Genomic DNA, 24,530 nt, shown 5'->3' on the forward strand with positions numbered 1-24,530 from the left:
AGTAATATGTGGTGACTTTTTAAAAAGCTTTTTGTATGACAGTGATCTTATTTAGGTATTATATTTTTATAAAGCATGTACATGCACCCATTTAGACACAGAGTATGTGGGCAGAAACTAAATTAGAACCTGCATGTACACATTGTTTTGTCTGAGATCTTCCTGTTTGTCTTCATTTTTCTTGCCTTTAAGAGGAGAGCAGTGTTTTTATAGTCACTGATCAGGGCGATGAGGTGCCTGCTCCAAATGACTAGAACAGCTGCTTTCCCTCATCCGGTCAAGCAATGGGGGGAGGAAAACAGCTGCATTTTCTAGACCACTGCCAGAAGCCTCTGTCCATCTCTGGACCGCTCACAAAGCCACAAGGGTTGTCCCTCTGTGGAATGCTAAAAGTGAAGCTGCTGCTCCAGGTGGATTCCCTTGTTAATCCCCAGATCTGTGTTTAGGCCACTGAGGTCTATATTCATATGTGTCTCTGTTTCAGTGAGAATGAATTGAACCTATTTTATTATATTACATTACATATAGTTACAATTTGTACTGTTCTTCTGGGAGCTCACATCTTGCCTGTCTCAATACAAATGGTCCTGAGATGGCTATTCTTGGTAACACGACAAGTCAGAAGTTGACAAGTCACTGGAGAGTAGAGGCCTAGATTTTTTCAAAAGGCTAGTTCCTTTTTGTGGGTGGAAATAGAGCTGTACAAATGCTGATTGTGATGGATTAGTATGTCTGCATGTACCTATATCTATCTTCAAACTCCATGTTGTTTTGTGAAGGATAATTTGATTGTGAACCTGTTCTGTGCCTTCACTGGGTTTTGTAGTCACCTGAAACACACAGGTGGTGTCAGGAGAAATATTGGACCTAGCAGAGGGCTAACAGTGGAGGGTGGTTAATCCTTGATGACCCTTGGACAAAAGCCATGATCCACAAAAGTACTTAGGGGCCTAAATGCCAATTTTAGGCTTCACTGCGATGCTCAAAACTCCCGCCAACCCCTGGAGGGGCCTAACTCACTTGTTGCCTAAGTTTTCAGGGTAAAATTTCTCTCAGCGCCTAAGTTTCTGATTCTGGGCTTGCACACTGTTGCTATCTCTAGGCCTGTCTCCTACCTAAGCCCCAGAGTGAGCTACCAATTAAGGGGAGATAGACAGATGAACACCGTCTATCTCACCTGTGACGCCTAATCATTAGGTGTGCTTGGAGGCTGCCTTGTGGATTATAGACCATTCAAAATCTGGCCGAGGAAGAGGAGGTGGCTATGCTGCCAACCTTGTAACATTTTAGCCCAGTGGCTGGAGCACTCACCTGGGATGTGGGAACATGGATCTCTCACCTCTTTTCTTCTCTTCAGGCAGGGGGGAAATTGAACCCGGGTCTTTCACCTCCTAGTTGAGTGCTCTAGGATTATAATTAAATTAAATTATAATTATTAATAATAATAAATTAAATAATAATAATTAATAATAATTAAATTATAAGGTGGGTACCACTTCCTTTTCCCCCAGCAGTTTTGTGTTGAATGAGGCAGGGGCCTAACTCATTCCGGCAAGACACTGCTTAGGTGAGTCAACTGACTCAGGCTTTCACTCTGGGGTTAAAAATAGGAGAGTAGACAAGTGGGACTGGGCTCTGAAATCCGGGGAGTCTGAGCCCAAATATCTGCACTGCTATTTTTAGCCCCGTAGCGCAAGCCTGAGTCAGTTGACCTGGGCTCTGAGACTCTCTGCGGCAGGTCTTCGTTTGCAGAGGAGACATACCCTTAGGCACCTCTCTTTGTGAGAGTGCCTATTTCTCCCCATTCATTGTGTAAGGAGCCTAGGCACCTAACCTCAGGTATTGTGGATCATAGTGATGTTCCTGTTACTCTCTACTACTCTCTGTCTACACTCTGAAATTAGGTCAAATTTATAGAAGTCGGTTTTGTAGAAAGCGTTTTTATATAGTCGATTGTGTGTGTCCCCACACAAAAGCTCTAAGTGCATGTAGTCGGCAGAGTGTGTCCACAGTACCGAGGGAACCATCAACTTCCGGAGCGTTGCACTATGGGTAGCTATCCCATAGTTCCAACAGTCTCCGCCGCCCATTTGAATTCTGGGTAGAAATCTCAGAGCCTGATGGGGCTAAAACATTGTCGTGGGTGGTTCTGGGTACATATCGTCAGGCCCCCCTTCCCTCCCTTCCTCCGTGAAAGCAAGGGCAGACAATCATTTTGCGCCTTTTTCTTGAGTTACCTGTGCAGACGCCATACCACGGCAAGCATGAAGCCCGCTCAGCTAACCGTCACCGTATGTCTCCTGGGTGCTAGCAGACGTGGTTCTGCATTGCTGCTTATGCGCAGTTTATTGCCTTTTGGCAGCAGACAGTGCAGTATGACTGGTAGCCATCGTCGACGTAGTCCAGGGTGCTCTTTTAACCGACCTCGATGAGGTCAGGGGCGCCTGGGCAAACATGGGAGTGATTCAGCCAATTCATTTCCCCTTTTAAGTTTCCTGTCATGGCAATTCAGTCCTACCAGCAGTGCACTGTCTTTTAATGTGCAGCCAGCAGAAGATGATGGCCAGCCGTCATACTGCACCGTCTTCTGCCGAGCACCCAGGAGATGATGATGGCTAGCGGTCGTACTGCACAGTCTGCTGCCAGCAAGATGTATAAAGATAGATGAAGTAGATCAAAACAAGAAATAGACCAGATTTGTTTTGTATTCATTTTCTCCTCCCTCCCTCTGTGAAATCAACGGCCTGCTAAACCCGGTTTTGAGTTCTATCATTGAGGGGGCCATTTTGTTTCTCACAAAGCCACCCCCTTTTTTATTTTAATTCCCTGTAAGCCAACCCTGTAAGCCATGTCGTCAGTCGCCCCTCCCTCCGTCAGAGCAACGGCAGACAATCGTTTCATGCCTTTTTTCTGTGTAGACATCATACTACGGCAAGCATGGAGCCCGCTCAGATCACTTTGGCAATTAGGAGCACATTAAACACCACACACATTATCCAGCAGTATACGCAGCATCAGAACCTGGCAAAGCGAAACCGGGCGAGTAGGCGACATCAGCACGGTGATGAGAGTGATGAGGACATGGACACGGACTTCTCCCAAAGCACGGTCCCTGGCAATGTGGGCATCATGGTGCTAATAGGGCAGGCTCATGTGGTGCAATGCCGATTCTGGGCTCAGGAAACAAGCACAGACTGGTGGGACCGCATAGTGTTGCAGGTCTGGGACGATTCCCAGTGGCTGCGAAACTTTCGCATGCGTAAGGGCACTTTCATGGAACTTTGTGACTTGCTTTCCCCTGCCCTGAGGCGCATGAATACCAAGAAGAGAGCAGCCCTCACAGTTGAGAAGCGAGTGGCAATAGCCCTGTGGAAGCTTGCAACACCAGACAGTTACCGGTCAATCGGGAATCAATTTGGAGTGGGCAATTCTACTGTGGGGGCTGCTGTGATGCAGGTAGCCAACGCAATCAAAGATCTGCTGATATCAAGGGTAGTGACCCTGGGAAATGTGCAGGTCATAGTGGATGGCTTTGCTGCAATGGAATTCCCTAACTGTGGTGGGGCCATAGACGGAACCCATATCCCTATCTTGGCACCGGAGTACCAAGACGACGAGTACATAAACTGCAAGGGGTATTTTTCAATAGTGCTGCAAGCACTGGTGGATCACAAGGGACGTTTCACCAACATCAACGTGGGATGGCTGGGAAAGATACATGATGCTCGCATCTTCAGGAACTCTGGTCTGTTTCAAAAGCTGCAGGAAGGGACTTTATTCCCAGACTAGAAAATAACCATTGGGGATGTTGAAATGCCTATAGTTGTCCATGGGGACCCAGCCTACCCATTAATGCCATGGTTCATGAAGCCGTACACAGGCAGCCTGGACAGTAGTCAGGAGCTGTTCAACTTCAGGCTGAGCAAGTGCAGAATGGTGGTAGAATGTGCCTTTGGATGTTTAGAAGCACGCTGGTGCAGTTTATTGAGTCGGTTAGACCTCAGTGAAACCAATATTCCCACTGTTATTACTGCTTGCTGTGTGCTCCACAATATCTGTGAGAGTAAGGGGGAGACGTTTATGGCGGGGTGGGATGTTGAGGCAAATCGCCTGGCTGCTGGTTACGCGCAGCCAGACACCAGGGCGGTTAGAAGAGCACAGGAGTGCGCGGTATGCATCAGAGAAGCTTTGAAAACCAGTTTCATGACTGGCCAGGCTACGGTGTGAAAGTTCTCTTTGTTTCTCCTTGATGAAACCCCCCGCCCCTTGGTTCACTCTACTTCTCTGTAAGCTAACCACCCTCCCCTCTTCCCTTCGATCACCGCTTGCAGAGGCAATAAAGTCATTGTTGCTTCACATTCATGTATTCTTTATTAATTCATCACACAAATAGGGGGATGACTACCAAGGTAGCCCAGGAGGTGTGGTGGAAGAGAGAAGCACCAGGAGGGGTGGTGGAGAACGGAAGGACAAGGCCACACAGTACTTTAAAAGTTTAAAACTTTAAAACTTATTGAATGCCAGCCTTCTGTTGCTTGGGCAATCCTCTGGGGTGGAGTGGCTGGGTGGCCGGAGGCCCCCCCACCGCATTCTTGGGCCTGGATGAGGAGGCTATGGAACTTGGGAAGGAGGGTAGTTGGTTACACAGAGACTGTAGTGGCCGTCTGTGCTCCTGCTGCCTCTCCTGCAGCTCAACCATATGCTGGAGCATATTAGTTTGATCCTCCAGCAGCCTCAGCATTGAATCCTGCCTCCTCTCATCACGCTGCCGCCACCTTTCAGCTTCAGCCCTCTCTTCAGCCCACCACTTACTCTTTTCAGCCCGCCACCTCTCCTCCCGGTCATTTTGTGCTTTCCTGCACTCTGACATTGTCTGCCTCCACGCATTCGTCTGTGCTCTGTCAGTGTGGGAGGACAGCATGAGCTCAGAGAACATTTCATCGCGAGTGCATTATTTTCACCTTCTAATCTTCACTAGCCTCTGGGAAGGAGAAGATCCTGTGATCCTTGAAACACATGCAGCTGGCGGAGAAAAAAAAAGGGACAGTGGTATTTAAAAAGACACATTTTATAGAACAATGGGTACACTCTTTCACGGTAAACCTTGCCGTTAACATTACATACATAGCACATGTGTTTTTGTTCCAAGATTGCATTTTGCCTCCCCCCACCACGTGGCTAGCCCCTCATCCCTCCCTCCTCCCCATGGCTAACAGCGGGGAACATTTCTGTTCAGCCACAGGCAAACAGCCCAGCAGGAACGGACACCTCTGAATGTCCCCTGAAGAAAAGCACCCTATTTCAACCAGGTGACCATGAATGATATCACTCTCCTGAGGATAATACAGAGAAATAAAGAACTGATGTTGTTTGAACGCCAGCAAACATACACTGCAATGCTTTCTTCTACAATGTATCCTGAGTATGTGCTACTGGCCTGGAGTGGTAAAGTGTCCTATCATGGTGGACGGAATAAGGCTGCCCTCCCCAGAAACCTTTTGCAAAGGCTTTGGGAGTACATCCAGGAGAGCTGCAAATGCCAGGGCAAATTAATCGTTAAACATGCTTGCTTTTAAACCATTTATAGTATTTTAAAAGGTACACTCACCAGAGGTCCCTTCTCCTCCAAGTGGGTCCAGGAGGCAGCCTTGGGTGGGTTCGGGGGGTACTGGCTCCAGGTCCAGGGTGAGAAACAGTTCCTAGCTGTTTGGAAAACCGGTTTCTCCGCTTGCTTGCTGTGAGCTATCTACAACCTAATCATCATCATCATCTTCCTCATCCCTAAAACTTGCTTCCGTGTTGCCTCCATCTCCATTGAAGGAGTCAAACAACACGGCTGGGGTAGTGGTGGCTGAACCCCCTAAAATGGCATGCAGCTCATCATAGAAGCAGCATGTTTTGGGCTCTGACCTGGAGCGGCTATTCGCCTCTCTGGTTTTCTGGTAGGCTTGCCTCAGCTCCTTAAGTTTCATGTGGCACTGCTTTGAGTCCCTGTTATGGCCTCTGTCCTTCATGCCCTGGGACATTTTGACAAAGTTTTTGGCATTTCGAAAACTGGAACGGAGTTCTGATAGCACGGATTCCTCTCCCCATACAGCGATCAGATCCCGTACCTCCTGTTCGGTCCATGCTGGAGCTCTTTTGCGATTCTGGGACTCCATCATGGTCACCTCTGCTGATGAGCTCTGCATGGTCACCTGCAGCTTGCCACGCTGGCCAAACAGGAAATTGAAATTCAAAAGTTCGCGGGCCTTTTCCTGTCTACCTGGCCAGTGCATCTGAGTTGAGATTGCTGTCCAGAGCGGTCACAATGGAGCACTCTGGGATAGCTCCCGGAGGCCAATACCATCAAATTGTGTCCACAGTACCCCAAATTTGAGCCGGCAACGTCGATTTAAGCGCTAATCCACTTGTCAGGGGTGGAGTAAGGAAATCGATTTTAAGAGCCCTTTAAGTCGAAATAAAGGGCTTCATTGTGTGGACGGGTGCAGGTTTACATCGATTTAACGCTGCTAAATTCGACCTAAAGTCCTAGTGTAGACCAGGGCTTAAAGTTAGGTGTTGTGATGCTCAGTGTTGCAACACCTAAGTTCCTCTGTGGATATGGGCAGGGGTGCCATTTCAAATTTGGGGGAGGCATCTTTAACCGTGATTCCAGGGGCTACTTAGGCACCTGAAAACTAGTTTTTTTGCAGATGTGGGGGTGGGGCACAAACAAAAATTATATTGCAAAGGGGGTGTTCAGCTCAAAAAGTTTGAAACCACTCAGGGTGCAGGCAGGGGGCGTAGCTCAGGCTGCAGGGAGGGGCTGTGTGCGGGGAGGGTTGTAGCTCAGTGTCCAGACAGGGGGTAGCTAGGTGCTGTGGGCCGGGACTTGGGAGGGGCGTAGCTCAGGATGCAGGGAGGGGCTGTGTCCGAGGGGGTGCTCCTACTGAGGGACCAGCCATGCACTCAGTCTCTCTGTGACGCAGTGGGGGCAGCTCTGAGGTAGGGATGCCAACTTTCTGATTGCAGAAAACCAAACACCCTTGCCTCACCCCCGGTCCCTCCATCCCCCCTCCCTCTGTCGCTCACTCTCCCCAACCCTCACTCACTTGCTCATCTTCACCGGGCTAGAGCAGGGAGTTGGGGTGTGGGAGGGGGTGAGGGCTCTGGCTGGGGGTGCAGGCTCTGGGGTGGGGCTGAGGATGAGGGGTTTGGGATGTAGGAGGGGGTTCAGGGCTGGGGCTGGGAGTGTGTGGGGGAGTGAGGGCTCCGGCTCAGGGTGCGGGCTCTGTGGGTGGGGTCAGAAATGAGGGGTTCAGGGTGCGTGAGGGGGCTCAGTGCTGGGACAGTGGGTTGGGGGGCAGGAGGGGGTGCAGGCTCTGGCCGGTCGGAGCTTATGGACTCCGGGAAGTGGCTGTCATGTACAGCTCCTAGGCTGACGGGCCAGGGGGATCTGTGCATTGCTCATGCCTGCAGGCGTCGCCCTCAGAGCTCCCATTGGCCCAGCCAATGGGATCTGCAGAGCCGGCATTCAGGCCGCCCCTGAACCTAAGAGCTAGACATGCCGGCTGCTTCCAGGGAGCTGCGCAGAGCCAGGGCAGGCAGGGAGCCTGCTTAGCCCTGCTGCACCGCTGACCTGACCGGGTCACTAAAAGTCTGCACTGCTGACTGGAGCCGCCAAGGTCCATTTTTGACAAGGTGTTCCAGCTGAAAACCAGATGCGTAGCAACCCTACTCCAGGGGCTGGGGCAAGAGGCATGCTCTGCCCACCCAGGGACACAAAGGGCGGTGGGAGGGGGACACCCTGACATCAGTCCCTGCCCAGCAGATCAGGCTCTCAGTCCCAAGCAGCGCTCCATGGCAGGGGTGGGGCAGCGCAGCGGATGCAGATGGCAGTAGAGCATGGCTGCATCTTCCCTCCTGCTGCAAACTTCACCCATATACGGAAAATTTGGGGGGGAGGCAGTTCCCCTCCTTCCACGCCACCCCCCAGACCTCCCTAAATGGCACCCCTGGATCTGGGCAGAAGAGCAGGCCATTGCCAAAGGAAACTGTTACCCGAATTTGGGCACTGGCCCAATTTCGGGTAACAGAAACCAGGTCTTCCAAGTGGGCTGGTAACAAAGCAACAGATCACCTGATGGGGGAACTGAGGCTGACCAGGCATATCACTTGCCAGAGGGGATTAGAAACTATAAAAGGACAAGGTCTCTCAATGACCAGAACAAGAAGACAGGATTAAACAGGAGGAATGGGTGTGGCAGGGCAGAATCTTGCAGTCTCTGAACAGACACTGACCAAATCCCAAAGGACTGTTGGAATGGTGAGGAAACTGAGGCAGGGATTTGCGTGCAGGTTTTGTTGTCTTTCCATGTATAGTTCCGTGGCTTTTCTATGAGTAAAGTGTGATTGGTTTAGAATTCTTTTTGCAGAATCTCTGTGTTCTTGCTTTAACTACGCATCCCTGAAGAAGTGTTAAAACTAAACCAGAATACCCAGGTCAAGCTCTGGAGAGGGTGTTCTTGAGTGAGTGGGGTGTCTTCGGAGGCTTAGGGCAGTTGGACTGTGGGGTGCCATTCCTTGGAAGTGGTATCAGATAGGCATGTGCCTGAGAGGCCACAGGCTGTGGCTGAAGCCTTCTGAGCTCTAGGGGGATCGTGGAAGCACATAGATTCAGTGTTTGGATACAGCCAGAGCAGCCTCGTAAATATCCATCAGGGAGAGCTCAACCAGGTCTGTGATGGACACTAACCTTTGCACCAGAAGTTATTTTTAAGAGAAAATTGCTTTCCTGAAAAGGGAGATCAGGTTGCAGTCCCTAGAACAGTGGCCCTCAACCTTTCCAGCCTATTGTACCCCTTTCAGGAGTCTGATTTGTCTTGCATACCCCAAGTTTCACCTCACTTAAGAACAACTTGCTTACAAAATCAGACAAAAAAACAAAAGTATCACAGCACACTACTACCAAAAAAATTGCTCACTTTCTCATTTTTACCATATCATTATAAATCAATTGGAATATAAATATTGTACTTACATTTCAGTGTATAGTATATAGAGCCATATAAACAAGTCGTTGTCTGTATGAAATTTTAGTTTGTACGGATTTTGCTAGTGCTTTTTATGTAGCCTGTTGTAAAACTAGGCAAATATCTAGATGAGTTGATGCACCCCATGCAAGACCATTGTGTATCCCCAGGGGTACGCATGCCCCAGTTGAGAACGACTGCTCTGGAAATCTGGGCTACAGTGTCATTCGCTAATCCTCTCATCAACCCTCCACACCAGCTCACTGGGCCTTGAAGGACTTGTGTACTCATTATGACTGTTAGTTTGTTTATAGGTGTCTAGAGAGATGGATCTACTTAAATAAAGGTAATCCGAGGGTAACATACCTAGGAACTTTAAACATGGCTAATGGATTCTTTCACATGTGCTCTCATCTAGTCACAGGGATACTCCTGGTACAACCTCAGACCACAATGGATTGTATATTTATAAAGAATCGACTGGATGTGGTAGTAATTTGCCAGTTGTGCTTTCCAATCTTGGCAGCCCAAAACTAGGTTAAAGTACAAAGCTCACTTTGATACACACTAACTTCAGACTGATATCTCAAAACCAAAGGGAAACAAAGGACACTAGAATGTGTCTCTGAGCGTGACAAAGAGCTGTGTTATATCATTTGTTATAGGCAGCCATAGTGCTTAGATTTTAGTTACTGTAGAAGTTGTTAAAGACAAGTTGTCTTTGCTAAAAGATTGTCATGAATACTCCATGAAGGATGTGAGATCTTGTTTCCCATTTCAATGACCGAATCTGAGAGCAGCTGTTCAAATTAAAATGTTGTTATTTCTGATTCATTTAGTTATTTAGGACAATGTTCGTATGGATCAGACTTTTTAAATTCCAATTTAAAAACATTTCTCATGTCATTTTCACAAAATTCTGCTAAATAAGCTAAACAGTGACTGAATTCATAACTCCAACATACTTGCGATGATATCTTGAATGTAGTGTTTCCTGTTTTAACAAAACAGGTTGTTCTCTATATTGTTGAGTGCCAACAGCGTGGTTGTGTACAGGGAATAAAGAGTGTCTTTCCCAGAGAGCTTTGTTAACTATTCATTAGGGCACTGAAATTGTCTGGCATGGATCTGTGATGTTTGAGGCATCTGTAGTTTTAGTTCATTTAACTCCAAGGAATCCAGGACATGCAGTGCAGTGCAGATGCATGCCTATGTTACCCATGAAGTAACATTAAACTTTATGTTAATCTATTTGTTAATTCTCATTATGAAGTGCTCTGCTCAAGCTCACTCTAATCCTGTTCCCTGGCCAGTGTAGATCGCACCAAAAACTCATTTGTTCTTAATGTAAGCAGTCTTCGCTTGGCAGCATTTGATCACTAAATTTCAAACCTGAGTAAATAAAAAAAATTAATATGGTGGTAACTCTTGCCCTTAGCAATTTCTCTGTACTAATCACACAGCAATTTCACATTTCTCACAAAAAAGGACAATAGATTACAACTCCTACTATGTATTGTTAGACACATCACATGTACATTTAAAAGCTGTTCACTTGTAAAAGTATGTTGTCGTTTTTTCTTAGCAACTTGCAATCCCAGAAACAGAACTAAGTAAACAGACTGATTAAAGTAGAGATACAAGGCTTTTTGTTGTACATAACAAGGAGATCCTGTTCAGCCTTAACTCGCCTTTTCTATGCCCTGGTCTACACTACAGTGTTAAGTTGAATTTAGCCGCGTTAGGTCAATTTTATAATGAATGCGTCTACACAAGCAACCCCATTCCGTCAACCTAAAGGGCTCTTAAATTGACTTCTGTACTCCTCCCCGGCGAGGGGAGTAGCACTAAAATCAACCTTGCTGGGTTGAATTTGGGGTAGTGCAGACGCAAATCGACATTATTGGCTTCCGGGAACTATCCCAGAGTGCTCCAATGTGACCGCTCTGGACAGCACTTTCAACTCCGATGCACTAGCCAGGTACACAGGAAAAGCCCCGGGAACTTTTGAATTTCATTTTCTGTTTGGTCAGCTTGGTGAGCTCAGCAGCACAGGTGACCATGCAGTCCCCCCACAATCGCAAACGAGCTCCAGCATGGAGCAAGCGGGAGACACTGGATCTGATTGCTGTATGGGGAGAAGAATCTGTGTAGGCCGAACTCCGATCAAAAAGAAGAAATGCTTATATATAAAAAAATATATGCCAAAATTGCACAGGGCATGATGGACAGAGGCTACAACAGGGACACACAGCAGTGCCACGTGAAGGTCAAGGAGCTCAGGCAAGCCTACCAAAAGACAAAGGAGGCAAACGGTCGCTCTGGGTCAGAGCCCTATACATGCCGCTTCTATGATCAGCTGCATGGCATTCTAAGGGGGGACCCTACCACTACCCCACCACTGTCAGGAGGACACCTGCAATGGGGGAGTCTCACGCAACACGGAGGAGAATTTTGTGGATCAGGAAGAGGAGGAGGAGGAGAATGCGCAGCCGTCAAGCGGTGAATCCATTCTCCCCAGCAGCCAGGACCTTTTCATCACCCTGGAGCCAATACCCTCCCAAGGCAAGATCCCCGACCCTGAAGGTGGAGAAGGCCTCTGGTGAGTGCTCATTTGTAACTACAATAGAGGATTTAAAAGCAATAGTGTTTAATGTTTGATTTGCCCTGAAGACTGGGGATGCATTCACGGCCAGTACAGCTACTGGAAAAGTCTGTTAACATGTTTGGGGATGGAGCAGAAATCCTCCAGGGACATCTCCATGAAGCTCTCCTGGAGGTACTCTGAAAGCCTTTGCAGAAGGTTTCTGGGGAGGGCTGCCTTATTTCGTCCTCCACGGTAGGACACTTTACCACGCCAAGCCAGTAGCAAGTAGTCTGGAATCATTGCCGCACAAAGCATGGCAGCGACTGGTCCTGGGTTTTGGTCGCATTCAAGCAACATTTGGTCTTTATCTTTCTGTGTTAGCCTCAGGAGAGTGATATCATTCATGGTCACCTGGTTGAAATAGGGAAATTTTTGTAAGGGAACAATAAAAGGACCCCGTTCATGCTGGACTGTTTGCGCTTGGCTAAAAGGGATCATTCCATAGCCACGCGGCAGGGGGAGGGGTGAAGGGATCATCCCAAATAGCCATGCAGAGGGGTGGGGGGAGATGTGTGCTGCACATCCACCCGAAAACCGCAGCCCCTCCTTTTAAATGGCAAACCCAACCGGCATTGCTTGCCGGGAAAGGAGGACATTGCAGTTTGAAAACATTCCCACATGTTATGAAGGCGTTAGAAGCCAAACCCATGTACCCTTTGGCTTACCATGGCTGCCTGGAAACTGAATTCTGTTGCCCAGCTGTGTGTGATGTGTCACCATACTGGCAGGCGCTCAATATAAAAGGCAAAATGCCGTTTGTACCTAAAGCACATGTGCTGTCTTCTGTGAATTGCTTAATTCACTGTGAAAGAGTCTCCCTTTTGTTCTCAGAAATGTATCATCTTAAATTTTACTCTCCCTTTTTATCCCCCTGCAGGTGCAAATGTTTCTATTCTCCCCCTATCATCTCCATCCCTGAGGTTATCCCAGATTAGAAGGCGAAAAAAACGCACTCGCGATGACATGTTTTCCGAGCTCGTGCAGTCCTCCCGCACTGATAGGGCACAGCTGAATGCATGGAGGCATTCAGTAGCAGAGTCCAGGAAATCATTAAGTGAGTGTGAAGAGCAGAGGCAGGAGGTGATGCTGAGCTAATGGGGGAGCAAACGGACATGCTCAGGCGTCTGGTGGAGCTGCAGGAAAACCAACAAGAGCACAGACCACCTCTGCATCCACTGTACAACAGCCTGCCCTCCTCCCCAAGTTCCATATCCTCCTCAGCCAGACGTCCAAGAATGCTGGGGGGGGGGGCAACGCTCTGGGCACCCAGCCACTCCACTCCAGAGGATGTCCCAAGCAACAGAAGGCTGTCATTCAAACAGTTTTGATTTGTAGTGTGGCTACAAGAAGCCATGTGCCCTTGTCCTTCCCCCCACCTGACCCTACCCCACCTGGGCTACCTTATCAGTTATTTGCCCTTTTTTTTAATTAATAAAGAAAGAATGCATGGTTTCAAAACAATAGTGACTTTATTTCCTTTGCCAGCTGTGCTCAAAGGTGGGAGGGTTGTTGACTTACAGGGAATTAAAATCAACAAAGGGGGCGGGTTTGCATCAAGGAGAAACACATGCAACTTTCACACCGTAGCCTGGACAGTCATGAAACTGGTTTTCAAAGCCTCTCTAATGCGCAGCACGCCTACCTGTGCTCTTCTAATCGCCCTGGTGTCTGGCTGTTCAAAATTGGCAGCCAGGCGATTTGCCTCCCACCCTGCCATAAACGTCTCCCCCCTTACTCTCACAGATATTATGGAGCACACAGCAAGCAGTAGTAACAATGGGAATATTGGTTGCACTGAGGTCTAACGTAGTCAGCAAACAGCACTAGCGAGCTTTTAAACGTCCAAAGGCACATTTTACCACCATTCTGCACTTGCTCAGCCTATAGTTGAACTGCTCCTTACTACTGTCCAGGCTGCCGGTGTATGGCTTCATAAGCCATGAGAGCAAGGGGTAGGCCGGGTCTCCAAGGATAACTATTGGCATTTCAACATCCCAACAGTAATTTTCTGGTCTGGGAAGTAAGTCCCTTCTTGAAGCTGCTCAAACAGCCCAGAGTTTCTAAAGATGTCATGCACCTTTCCCAGCCATCACACGTTGATGTTGGTGAAATGTCCCTTGTGATCCACCAGTACTTGCAACACCATTGAGAAGTACCCCTTACAGTTTATGTACTGGTTTGCAAGGTGATCCGGTGCCAAAATAGGAATATACGTTCCGTCTATCGCCCCACCACAGCTAGGGAAACCCATTGCAGCAAAGCCATCCACTATGATCTGCACATTTCCCAGAGTCACTACCCTTGATAGCAACATGTCAGTGATTGCATTGGCTACTTGAATCACAGCAGTCCCCACAGTAGATTTGCCCACTCCAAATTGATTCCTGACTGACCGGTAGCAGTCAGGCGTAACAAGCTTCCACAGCGCTATCGCCACTTCCTTCTCAGATATCAGGGCAGCTCTCATCTTGCTATTCCTGCCCTTCAGGGTAGGGGAAAGCAACTCAGAGTTCCAGGAAAGTGACCTTACGCATGCAAAAGTTTCGCAGCCACTGGTAATCATTCCATACCCGCAAGACTATGCAGTCCCACCAGTCTGTGCTTGTTTTCTGGGCCCACAATTGGCGTTCCATTATATCAACCAGCCCCACTGCCGCCATGATGTCCCAATTGCCACATCCCGTGCTTTCAGGAATGTCTGTGTCCATGTCCTCCTCACAATCGTCCTCGTGCTTCCGTCTATTAGCCAGGTTCTGCACATACTGCAGTATAATGTGCAAGGTGTTTACAATGCTCGCAATAGCAGCAGTGAGCTGAGCAGGCGCCATGCTTGCAGTGCTATGGCATCTGCACGGGTAACCCAGGAAATAAGGCGCAAAATGATTGTCTGCAGTTGCTTTCACGGAGGGAGGGTGGGAGGGCTGGAGGGGAGACTGACAAGATGTACCCAAAACCACCTGCAACAATGTTTTGTCTCATCAGGCATTGGGAGCTTAACCCAGAATTCCAATGGGCACCGGAGACTGCGGGAACTGTGGGCTAGCTTCCCTCAGTGCACCACTCCATGAGTCGAAGTTAGCCACGGTAGTGCGGACGCACTCCGCCGACTTAATGCGCTTAGTGGGGACATACACAATCGACTGTATAAAATCGATTTCTAAAAATCACCTTCTATAAAGTCAGCCTAATTTCGTAGTATAGACATACCCTATGTAACTATGGTGTTCTGTTCCCATCAACAACCAGTGCTTAGTGATAGCATTGAATATTACATGATAGTTGTGTTTTAAAACAAACCTGAATCAAAAAAATCATATTGCAGAGATTGTACTACATGCAAGCAATTTTTATGCCTGTTATGCATTGAAGGACTTACTTGGTACAGGTATAGTAACTGGCATTTGTGCCAACATTCAAGTGACCGATGTGGATATTCGAGGGACTATAGTCCTATTCCTTACTCTAAAGAATCAGGATTACTCTGGGCCTGGGCACCTCATAATTAAACAGAGGGTACAATCTATAAAACTATTTAGAACTTTGAGACATGCATTGTAGAAAATTTTGACAAATTCTAGTTTTTTATTGGGTTGGGGAGGGTTTTTTGGGGGATAGAGGGGGAGGAGAGGAGAGTGGGGGAGATTGTGTACTGAAATATTCCCAAAGAAGCCTTGCTGTTTGCAAAGCAGTTTGGTATTGAGTGAATATCACCCATTGTTGGCTCAGAGTATTTGGTATTAGAATTCACGGACTGATCAGCAAAGTATTTAAAGTATGGAATAAACTTATTTGATTTCTTCAAATGAATCATGCAGACCAGTTTTGAAGATTCACAAATGTAAAATGGCTCTAATATGGTAAAACAGAAGCTCTACTAGTCACAAAAATATTTGCTATTTGAATGCAATCAGCTTTGAAGAAGTCAGATTTAGGGCTAAATGTGTATGTACAGCAAAGTGGTCCATTACATGTGGTCTGCTTTTGGTTTAAAAAAATTAAGTTTAAACAAAGATATATACAAGATTGGAAAAAGCAAGCCCACAGATCCACTAGGCAAGGCAGTGTTTTCTGTTAGTATGTACCTTTATTTTTGCTATAGTGCAATCCTTTTGTATAGAATAGCTAAAGATTAGTAATGTTTCAATATACTATCCTTTTAAAAAGTAGGTAGTCTTCTTGTTTTTCTTTAATGTTGATAATTTTGACATGCTGCTAATTAGAACAGACACCTCCTAGGTCCATTTATTTACATGTACAAGACAAGTCTTGTCTCCATCCATTAGCTTATTTTACAGAGAGTAATGGGTGCTTTGGTTGTGGGTAGTTCCAGGGTCTGCTAGGAAGATTAATTTCAGCAAATCTATTTTTCCCTTTAACTCTCCCCTTTCAATGAAAGATAAGATGGTAGCTTTGAATAGTGGCAGAGTATCCTACTTCACTTCCTAAATCTGATCACATTTTGGCAGCCAATTTAAATTTGATAATCTAGGGCCTAATCCTGCAATGAGACTACTCCCCTGAGGAAAGGTGGCAAGGCAGGTCCCCAACAACAACAAAAGCTATTGCTATAGATAATACATAATAGTTAACTTTATTTTTATGACTCATTTCTTATCCCTGTTTACCTCAGAGAAATTTTGTTATAATTATTCCAGTGTCTCCAGATGTCTCACCAACAATTCATTACTGTATTTTATTTTGCAAGTTGATGCTCCTATTTTATTTGGTGTTGAAATATTTTGCCTGTTCATGAGGAAACTGTTTTCTTTTGTTTTCCTGTTGCTTAGTAGCAGATGTGTGTGTGTGTTTTCCCCCCAGATGCTCTCTTCTCACATTCAATAAACGTAAAGTTAAAAGAGTATCTTAGATTATTATTAGAAAACTGTCTAGCTTGAAGACTGGAGTATTATACAAAAATACCTCAGTACATTTTTAACTTGGGCTTCAAAGACAAAATACAGTTCTGAAGTTTATTTAAAAAAATCTACTATATTATGCTATACAGAGGATAGGCTGGTCTAAAAGTTTGTATCATTTGACACTTAACATTTTTTTTCCTGTTCCCCTCTTAAAGGTAGAGACCTGTGGGTTCTTGTTCTGGGAAGGTTTCCAACCCAACATACCATTGGCATACCAGAATTCAAGTATATTGCTAATATGCATGGGGATGAGGTATGTCTACAATTTCAATTTTTGCAGTGTCGTTTACAGCAAAACATTTACCAGGGATCTTAAAAGGAATTTTGCTTATGCTCATATTACTAATTATTGGGGTTTACTATACCCCTCCAGTTTCTCCGAAATTCGAAAAGGTGACCTACAAAGGACTTGAAATGGGCTTATGCCCTTTGTGCCTGTTTGAAAAGGCCTGAAATGCTTAAATTTCTGTTTGTTTTTCTTCAATCTAAGTATTCTCAAGTCTGATCTTTCCTGGGTTTGGTGGAGGATCTCTGGAAGGTCTCAGGTGTTTGTGTGAGCTCTTAAGTTAATTGAAGGAATGTGTATTAATTTTTAACAAGACTACTTCCTTTCTCCAAAATTTGTCAACAAAACATCCAAAAAAAGCTTTTAAACAGTCAGACTAAAAATCTTTCCCTTTTAATAGCACAGCTTTCCCTCCCTTGAGTCTGGGATACTGCCATTTTCATTAGTTCACCAGTCTTTTTCCACCCCAGAAAAGACCTAAATTTCTAATGTAAATAAGCATTTATTTTTTGAGGAAAAACAAATTTTTAGGCTTCCTTCATATATCAGAAAAGAGAACAAGCATTCTCTTTTCTCCATTACAGATCATCTGTCAGGTCCACTAGAGAGAAAAAGCACATTAAACATTCAATGTATGGTATATGGACCTCCTACATAATGTCCACGGAAGCTAAATGTAAGGTCGCAGAGTTCAGCACTTTACACAGAGCACATTAGACTTCCTCTTGTATCAGTTGATACCTGTTTGAGATGGCAGACATGGAGTAAACTTTACATGTCCCCTTTCTGGATAATGCCCTGAGACCCTAGCATAACTTGGAATGAGTCATAAATGTAACCGCTTTTTTGGGAAAGTACTACGGTCTTATCAGTAATGTTAGATACAACCCAGTGAGTCCAAAAATGAGTGGTAATTGCTCTATCTAGGGCCAGCTGGCTTACTTTTTGAAAACAGACTCTGCATTGGTACCCATCACTAAAATGCAATACCTATTGTGGCTGAGATAAGTTTATGAACACAAAACAGAAACTTGCAGACATCAGCACATTGTGGAAAGAATGTCTTTACTTTATGGAAGATACATTGGCTACCACTGTAATTCCATTGTGCAATATCCACTGTACCTGTGAGCACAGATTTCATTTTTTCACTTTTCTGATTTCTCCTTTCTTCAGATATTTCACCTATTTCTTACTCGAGGCCCTTTTAAAAACAAAAGCTATAACTACTTTTAATAGGCATGTTCAAGATGCCTTACATTTTACTTCATCTGACTGATGTAGACTCCCAATATGAGAGGGCGTTCTTGGTGATAATTCAGCAGAATAGCAGCAAAATTCCACACTATACATTCTTGAAATCTAGAAAGAAATATAGATTATACAGCACAAGCTTCCTACTCCTGAAGAATAGCACAAACTATGCTATAACAATACTGTGAACGTATTTATTGTAGCACCAGGTGACCTCATCATGGACCTGGCCCCCATTGTGCTAGGTGCCATACAAACATAGAACAAAAACAGTTCATGCCCCCAAAAGCTTACAAAGGTAATTATGACACTGACCTATATGACAAATTTCCCCTAATTAAACTAGTTTCTTGCATTGTTTGTTAGAATGCACAGACTTTGTTCTTTGGGCACTGGGGTAGCTAAGCTCTATGCATTGCTCAGAATCTCACTATGTGCATTTGATTGTGTGGACAGAGCTAAAGGGGGACAGGCTTGGTTGTGGGAGAGTGGTCCTTGACCTGCACAGTGCATTAGCTCAGTTGCCCATCAGCTCCTTCTAACAACCAGTTTCAATCAAATCCTCAAGACGCTGGAACAGCACTCCGGTGCATGTGCAAAAAACAATTGGGAAGCTGGGAGAGAGCCTGGAAACAGGGCTGTTCCTGCTTTCCAGGGACACATGGTCACCTTTAGGTCCATGTTCTGTGTATGGAATTAACATGTGTAAAGTTGAGATTTGGTTTTACTTTCTGGCCATAAAAAGATTTTAAAGTATAGGAAACTAAGTCCTATACAGGAGAACATCAGGGAGTTTGAATGTTCAGTCACATAATCTAAAATTTTGCTGAGCTAGTCTCCTGGTGCGGTATTCAACCTCCCTCTTAATATATTCAACTTCCCCTTTAACATATTAAGCCAATAAGTGTTGTGTTAAGTGTACAGCATGCATTGACTTGATTGATATAGGCTAGCAACTATGACAATGAAGCTGTATATTCAGCATTTGCCTGCTGTATTGCATACCTGGATATTATATATCCCCCTGAGGAGCCAGTTGTCAACAACAAAGTTTTAGAAGGACAGTGTTCAGACAGGTAAAGCTAAAATTGGACCTACTTATTTTGTTTGGAATGTTGTTTACTACAGTGCAGACCCTGCTCATAAGAATGGAGATGATCTGTGACGTGTTTGAGTTGCATGCAGTCCATGCATATCTGCAACTGGAAGAAAACCACAACATGCTGTGGTTTTGGAGGGTTGCCCAGCAGAGGAGTTGACATCTTAATATTGTAGCCCTCGTTTTGGAGAGCAGATAGATTTGTTTGTTTTTCAGAATCAGGACATTAAAGTTATTTTTAGAATAGGTTAAATTCTTTTAATAAAGACATAACCGAGTCATGTTAATAGTTTGTTTTATACTCTCCACTGTGGTGTGTTTAGAGACCAGAACAAATTTTCAATCTATTTGGCATAGCCACATGTCCCTGGGCCTGAATGGAGCTCAAATCAACAATGTTAAAGTTATCGTTTTTTATTACTATCAGCTCAGGTCAGATTAGAACTGATCAGAACATTTTTGATTAAATGAAGTTTTGACAAAATATGCTGTTTCAAAGCCAAAAGGTTGTGTGGGGACTGATCTGTTTCTATGAAGTTTTCAACAGGAAGGTTAAGTAAGAGACTCATTCTCTGGTTGGTGATAGGGTATTGGCCTGGGCTGTGGGAGACCCAGGTTCAAGGCCCTGCTTTGCCTGATCCAGAGTGATCTGGAATGAAAAACTGCATTGAAAAGCAGGGACTGGAACACAAGTCTCTCCCAACCTGGGCCACTGTTCTAACCGTCATGTGTCACCCCCCCCCCCCCAAATACACGCCCTTCTGAATTAAAAAGCTCAGGTTTTGATCCAAAGCTAGCCATTTCAATAATTCAGTTTTCACAAAAACATTTGAAAATATTTGTTTTTGTTGCAATGCAGAATGAAAACAAATTTTGAAATCTCAACCACTGCTGTGCAGTGGAATTGCTGTTCTCCAGCCAGCTCTAATGACTTAAGCCCCATTTGCACAACTAAACTAGAGATCCCAGTTACACCACTGAATGCAACTTCCCCCATAGTTTCATTAAAACTTCTAAGCATTACCTACTTGGATATTGCTATCCCACTCACCAGTTAATCTGAACAGCTGGCTCTCCTAACTTTGTTATAGCTATCACGTTGCCTGGGCCTCAGGTGAAAGCTTCCCCTGCCCCATTATCTTATTACAACTCACAATAGTTTTCCTTTAATTACAACTATCTTAACTTTTTTCTGTTGCAAGAAACTGGGCCCATGATCAGTGTTGAACTAGCCTAAGTGAAAGAACGTATCTATCATGTTGGCTTCTTGTGACATCACAAAACTTTAACCTCCATGTAATGAAAAGAATTATTACTAAAGAAAGGCTTCTAGATAGGAGGTAGATAATCTGGTGGATAAGTGGGTTGCATTTTGATTGTTTGTGATAAAATATCAAATATTATTCAGGTAAAAGACCTGCCGAAGCAAACCTTTCCATCTAGCTACCTCTGCAGTTCCTGTGTTTTGTGTCCCAAGGTTTTCTTTTCAACAAGTGTCTTCTTTATATATTTGGATGTTTCCCAGGGCTTTTCAGAAGCATAGGCCTCCTAACTCTTGACAATAGAAATGAGTGAAAGCCACATCTAGATCATCAAAATTCCTAGGAAGAGTCTGGCTAAAGCTGACCTGCTGAGCACCATGAAAAAACAAAACACCAAGAAAGTGCTTCAAGGAACCATATGAAAACTGACTAGCAGATTGTCTCTACTGTGCACTATGGCATAAAAAAAGAAAAAAAAATTGAAGATGCTGAGAAAAGAGCTTTGAAATAATGTGTTTGATTATAGAGTGGACTGTTTTCTTTCCTGCTAGATTCCCACCTTTCAACTCTAGCCTAAGTTAAATAACTTGGATGTGATATATTTTGCCAATAAGCAGCATAACACACAAGTGTTTATACTGTAACTAAAAAACAAGGCCAGTAGCACTATGATTGTTTTTGGCTTTGGAAATCTCTGAAGTCCATTCACCAGAACATAACATTTTTAAAAAGGCAGAAGATTAACATTCTTCCACAATATACACTGTGCTTTAAACCAGTCTCAAGTTACTTCCCCCCTCCTTTCCTCATCTCACGCCCGCTGCCTCTATTCTTCTTCTTCTAAACCAGTGGTTCTCAACTCTGGTCCACCGCTCGTTCAGGGAAAGCCCCTGGTGCGCTGGGCCTGTTTGTTTACCTGCCGCGTCCGCAGGTTCGGCCGATTGCGGCTCCCACTGGGTGCGGTTCGCCAATCCAGGCCAATGGGGACTGCAGAAAGTGGCGCGGGCCGAGGGAAGTGCTGGCCGCCCTTCCTGCTGCCCCCATTGGCCTGGAGCGGCGAACCGCGGCCAGTGGGAGACGCGATTGGCCAAACCTGCTAATGTGGCAGATAAACAAACCAGCCCAGCGCGCCAGGGGCTTTCCCTGAACAAGTGGTGGACCAGAGTTAAGAACCACTGTTCTAAACCATCACCTCCTAAGTTAACTAGAGACTGTGTGGGATAGAACAGGTCAACTTGGTAACACCTAGTGCAATTACTAGCTCTGCAACAGGCTTTGACATTTCATTCAGTGGCAAAAAGGAGGAAGACACAGCATGCTCATGATATTCAGCACTCCTGTTTTGTTACAAGTGCCAAATATCAACAGGTTGGCACAGATACAGCTGGATACCATCCAATAACGAAATGTATTTGTACAAATACAAGTTTTAAACAGGCTATGGCTCATTCAAGAATAAACCCAGCAAACAAAGTGAGGTATACCTGGGCCATTTAGTGCTTGGTATTGTAATTCAGGGCAACTGCACATGTATTCCCCCGGTGGTACACCAAGCACACCCACTCTAGGTTCCTGGTTCTTCAGACATCACCTCTATTGGGTGAAGACAAAAGTCTCTCTCCTTCCGGACTGGGGTTTTTTCCCCCGCAGACAGTGCAGGTCCCTGTGTACCCTGATATTCCCAGCAAGCCAGACTGCCTAAACAGGCTAGAGTCTGCACTTTACTTTCTCCTCAAAGGCTATGGACAGCGTGATTGCCAGCAGTTATGAGTACCACACAGCTCTTTGTAAGCAAGCACATTGATTCTTAAGGTGAAAGCACTACAGAGAAAACAAAATAATAAACATTTCTAGATGCAGGCTAGAAGCTTACCAGAAATCACCCATCAGTCTTGTTGAGTGTTTCTTTGTCTGTTGGTCTCTGGAGAAACCAGTTTGAATTAGTTACCCTTTAGCCATGTTCTTCAGCCAAGGGGGAACTTCTTGTTTGGCTAACATTAGGAAGTCCACCAGGTCCTGGGCAATACCCTTATCTTCCTCAGAGAAATATGAAGTTACCACAGCCTGGAGTCCTTCTTTCTGTAGGGAGCCCATACGTTGCATATAACCCTCCATATTCAGGAGTGGCAGGTTTGTATAATGGTGGTGCCCAGAATGGGTCCAAGTCCTGCCCCCCGCCCCCACACCTGCCTAAGCCTCTGGGAGGGAGTTTGGGTGTGGGAGAGGGAGGGTTCGGGCTCTGGGAGGGAGTTTGGGTGCAGGCTCTGGGCTGGGGTAGCGGGTTGGGGTGCAAGAGGAGGTGTGCGGGGCGGGCTCTAGGAGAAAGTTTGGGTGCAATGCTTATCTCGGGCAGCTCCCGAAAGCGACCTGCACCCCACTCTGGCAGCAGCTCCTAGGCGGTGGGCCCAGAGGGGTCTCCGCGCAACGCTGCCCAGGCCACTGCAGCTCCCATTGGCCGCAGTTGGCAGAATCGGCTCTTGGGGCAAAGGCAATGTGCGGAGACACACCCCCGTGAGGGGCTGCAGGGACATGCCGGCTGCTCCCGGAAGCAGAGCAGGCGGGCAGGAAGCTACCTTAGCCCTGCTGTGCTGCCGGTAGTGATGGCAGGGGCCCTGGGCCCTTTTAAATTGCCCAGGGGCGGCAGACTGCACCAGGAGGGAAGCTCTGGGGGAGGTGTATGGGGGGGGGGGAATGCAGGGCCGGGGGAGAGATGCAGCCCTGAACTTTGGTGTAACCAGGCTGCCATGCTCTCAGATTGGAGGACACCACGGGCTCATACGACTCACTGCCCCTGTCAGAATTTACCACATGCAGGGCGTTCAGATTGTGAAAGTCTTTTACCACCTCTAGGCTGGATAACAAAGCTGGGATTTCCCAAGAAATAAACTCTTTTACTGTGGCCTCCGGATCTGGAGAGGAGTCCTTCTGGATGCATCTGCATGTACACCCTTCAGAGTTAAGGATATCTCTCTCCAGGTTCAGATCCCTTCCAGGTTTTCCAAAGACCAGGGACTGTACTGTTTTGCTCACTGCTTTCAATACCTGGCTTAGCAACACCCACTTTTGTTCTTTCCATACCCACACTATTGTGTGGACAACATTCAGCATGTTAAGACTGTTTTTAGCTTCCTTTTTCCTCTGAGGAGAGCTCTTCTTTTTAGTATAGGTCTGGTTGTGACCTTGCTCTGCTGCCACATCAAGATCCTAGGGTTTTAGAGCCACAGTCAGGCAGCTCTCTGCTTCATCAGGCAGATATATATCCTTGTCCAAGTCATCTTCCTTCTGTAGTGGCCTTGGTCCACACAACTCCAGCTCTTTCTCCTTTGCCGAGTTGGACTTTGATCCTGGCTGGACCTCGAGCAGGTTCTGAAGCTTAGTAAGCTCCTTTTGCAGCAGAAAGCACTGCTGTTCCCCTGTCTCCTACAATGTGAGGCAGGTCAGCTCTTACTCCTGTTTTACTGCTTGCCCTACGATCCTGTCTCATGAAGAGCAGATATCTTCCCGCTCCTGCTGGTATTGCGTGACCTGTGTCCGTAGTTCCAGGATTTCAGCCTGGTTCTGATCAGCAGTAGCAGCCTTCTCTTCTAGCTCATCACAGTACCTTATTGTAGAGGTTTGCTCTGTAGATGAGGGAGCTACTGCCATTATTGCGGCCTCTATTGTGCATGGGATCTTAGTGTTCGTGCCACAGGACCTCCGCTTCTTTATTAGACTGCTACCTGCTCCTTTTGGGAGGTCTTTCTGGATGTCTAGCTCATCAGCCAATGCACTGTTATCCACACAAGCCTCCTGGTACTCTCTTTCTGTGCTCACCATCTTATCCTGGGTTTCCAGACATGCCTCTGTGCGTCAGACCTGCACATCTACAGAGGTGGGGATCATTCCTCTGGTCTTAGTCTCTAGCTCAGGGGTGGGCAATAATTTTCACAGGGGGCCCACTCCACGAATTTTGGTAAGTCCTCACAGGCCACACATTTCTTATTAATGAAATTACCTCACCATCTATTGTAAAAAGACCCCCATTATGTTCTTTACACAAAGTAATCACA

The 24,530-nt window shown here is 46.0% G+C and overlaps 1 protein-coding gene across 2 annotated transcripts in view; it reads left to right on the forward strand.

The window, feature by feature from the left end:
* Positions 1 to 24,530, forward strand: part of CPM (carboxypeptidase M) — a 70,685-nt gene that overhangs the window by 24,231 nt on the left and 21,924 nt on the right. For both annotated transcript variants that reach the window (XM_048835855.2, XM_075124367.1), the window contains exon 3: positions 16,736 to 16,833. In XM_048835855.2, coding sequence (XP_048691812.1) covers positions 16,736 to 16,833 — 98 coding nt within the window. The remainder of the gene's footprint in view (positions 1 to 16,735; positions 16,834 to 24,530) is intronic.

The sequence above is a fragment of the Caretta caretta genome, chromosome 1 (assembly GCF_965140235.1).
Source record: "Caretta caretta isolate rCarCar2 chromosome 1, rCarCar1.hap1, whole genome shotgun sequence".
Taxonomy (NCBI): domain Eukaryota; kingdom Metazoa; phylum Chordata; order Testudines; family Cheloniidae; genus Caretta; species Caretta caretta.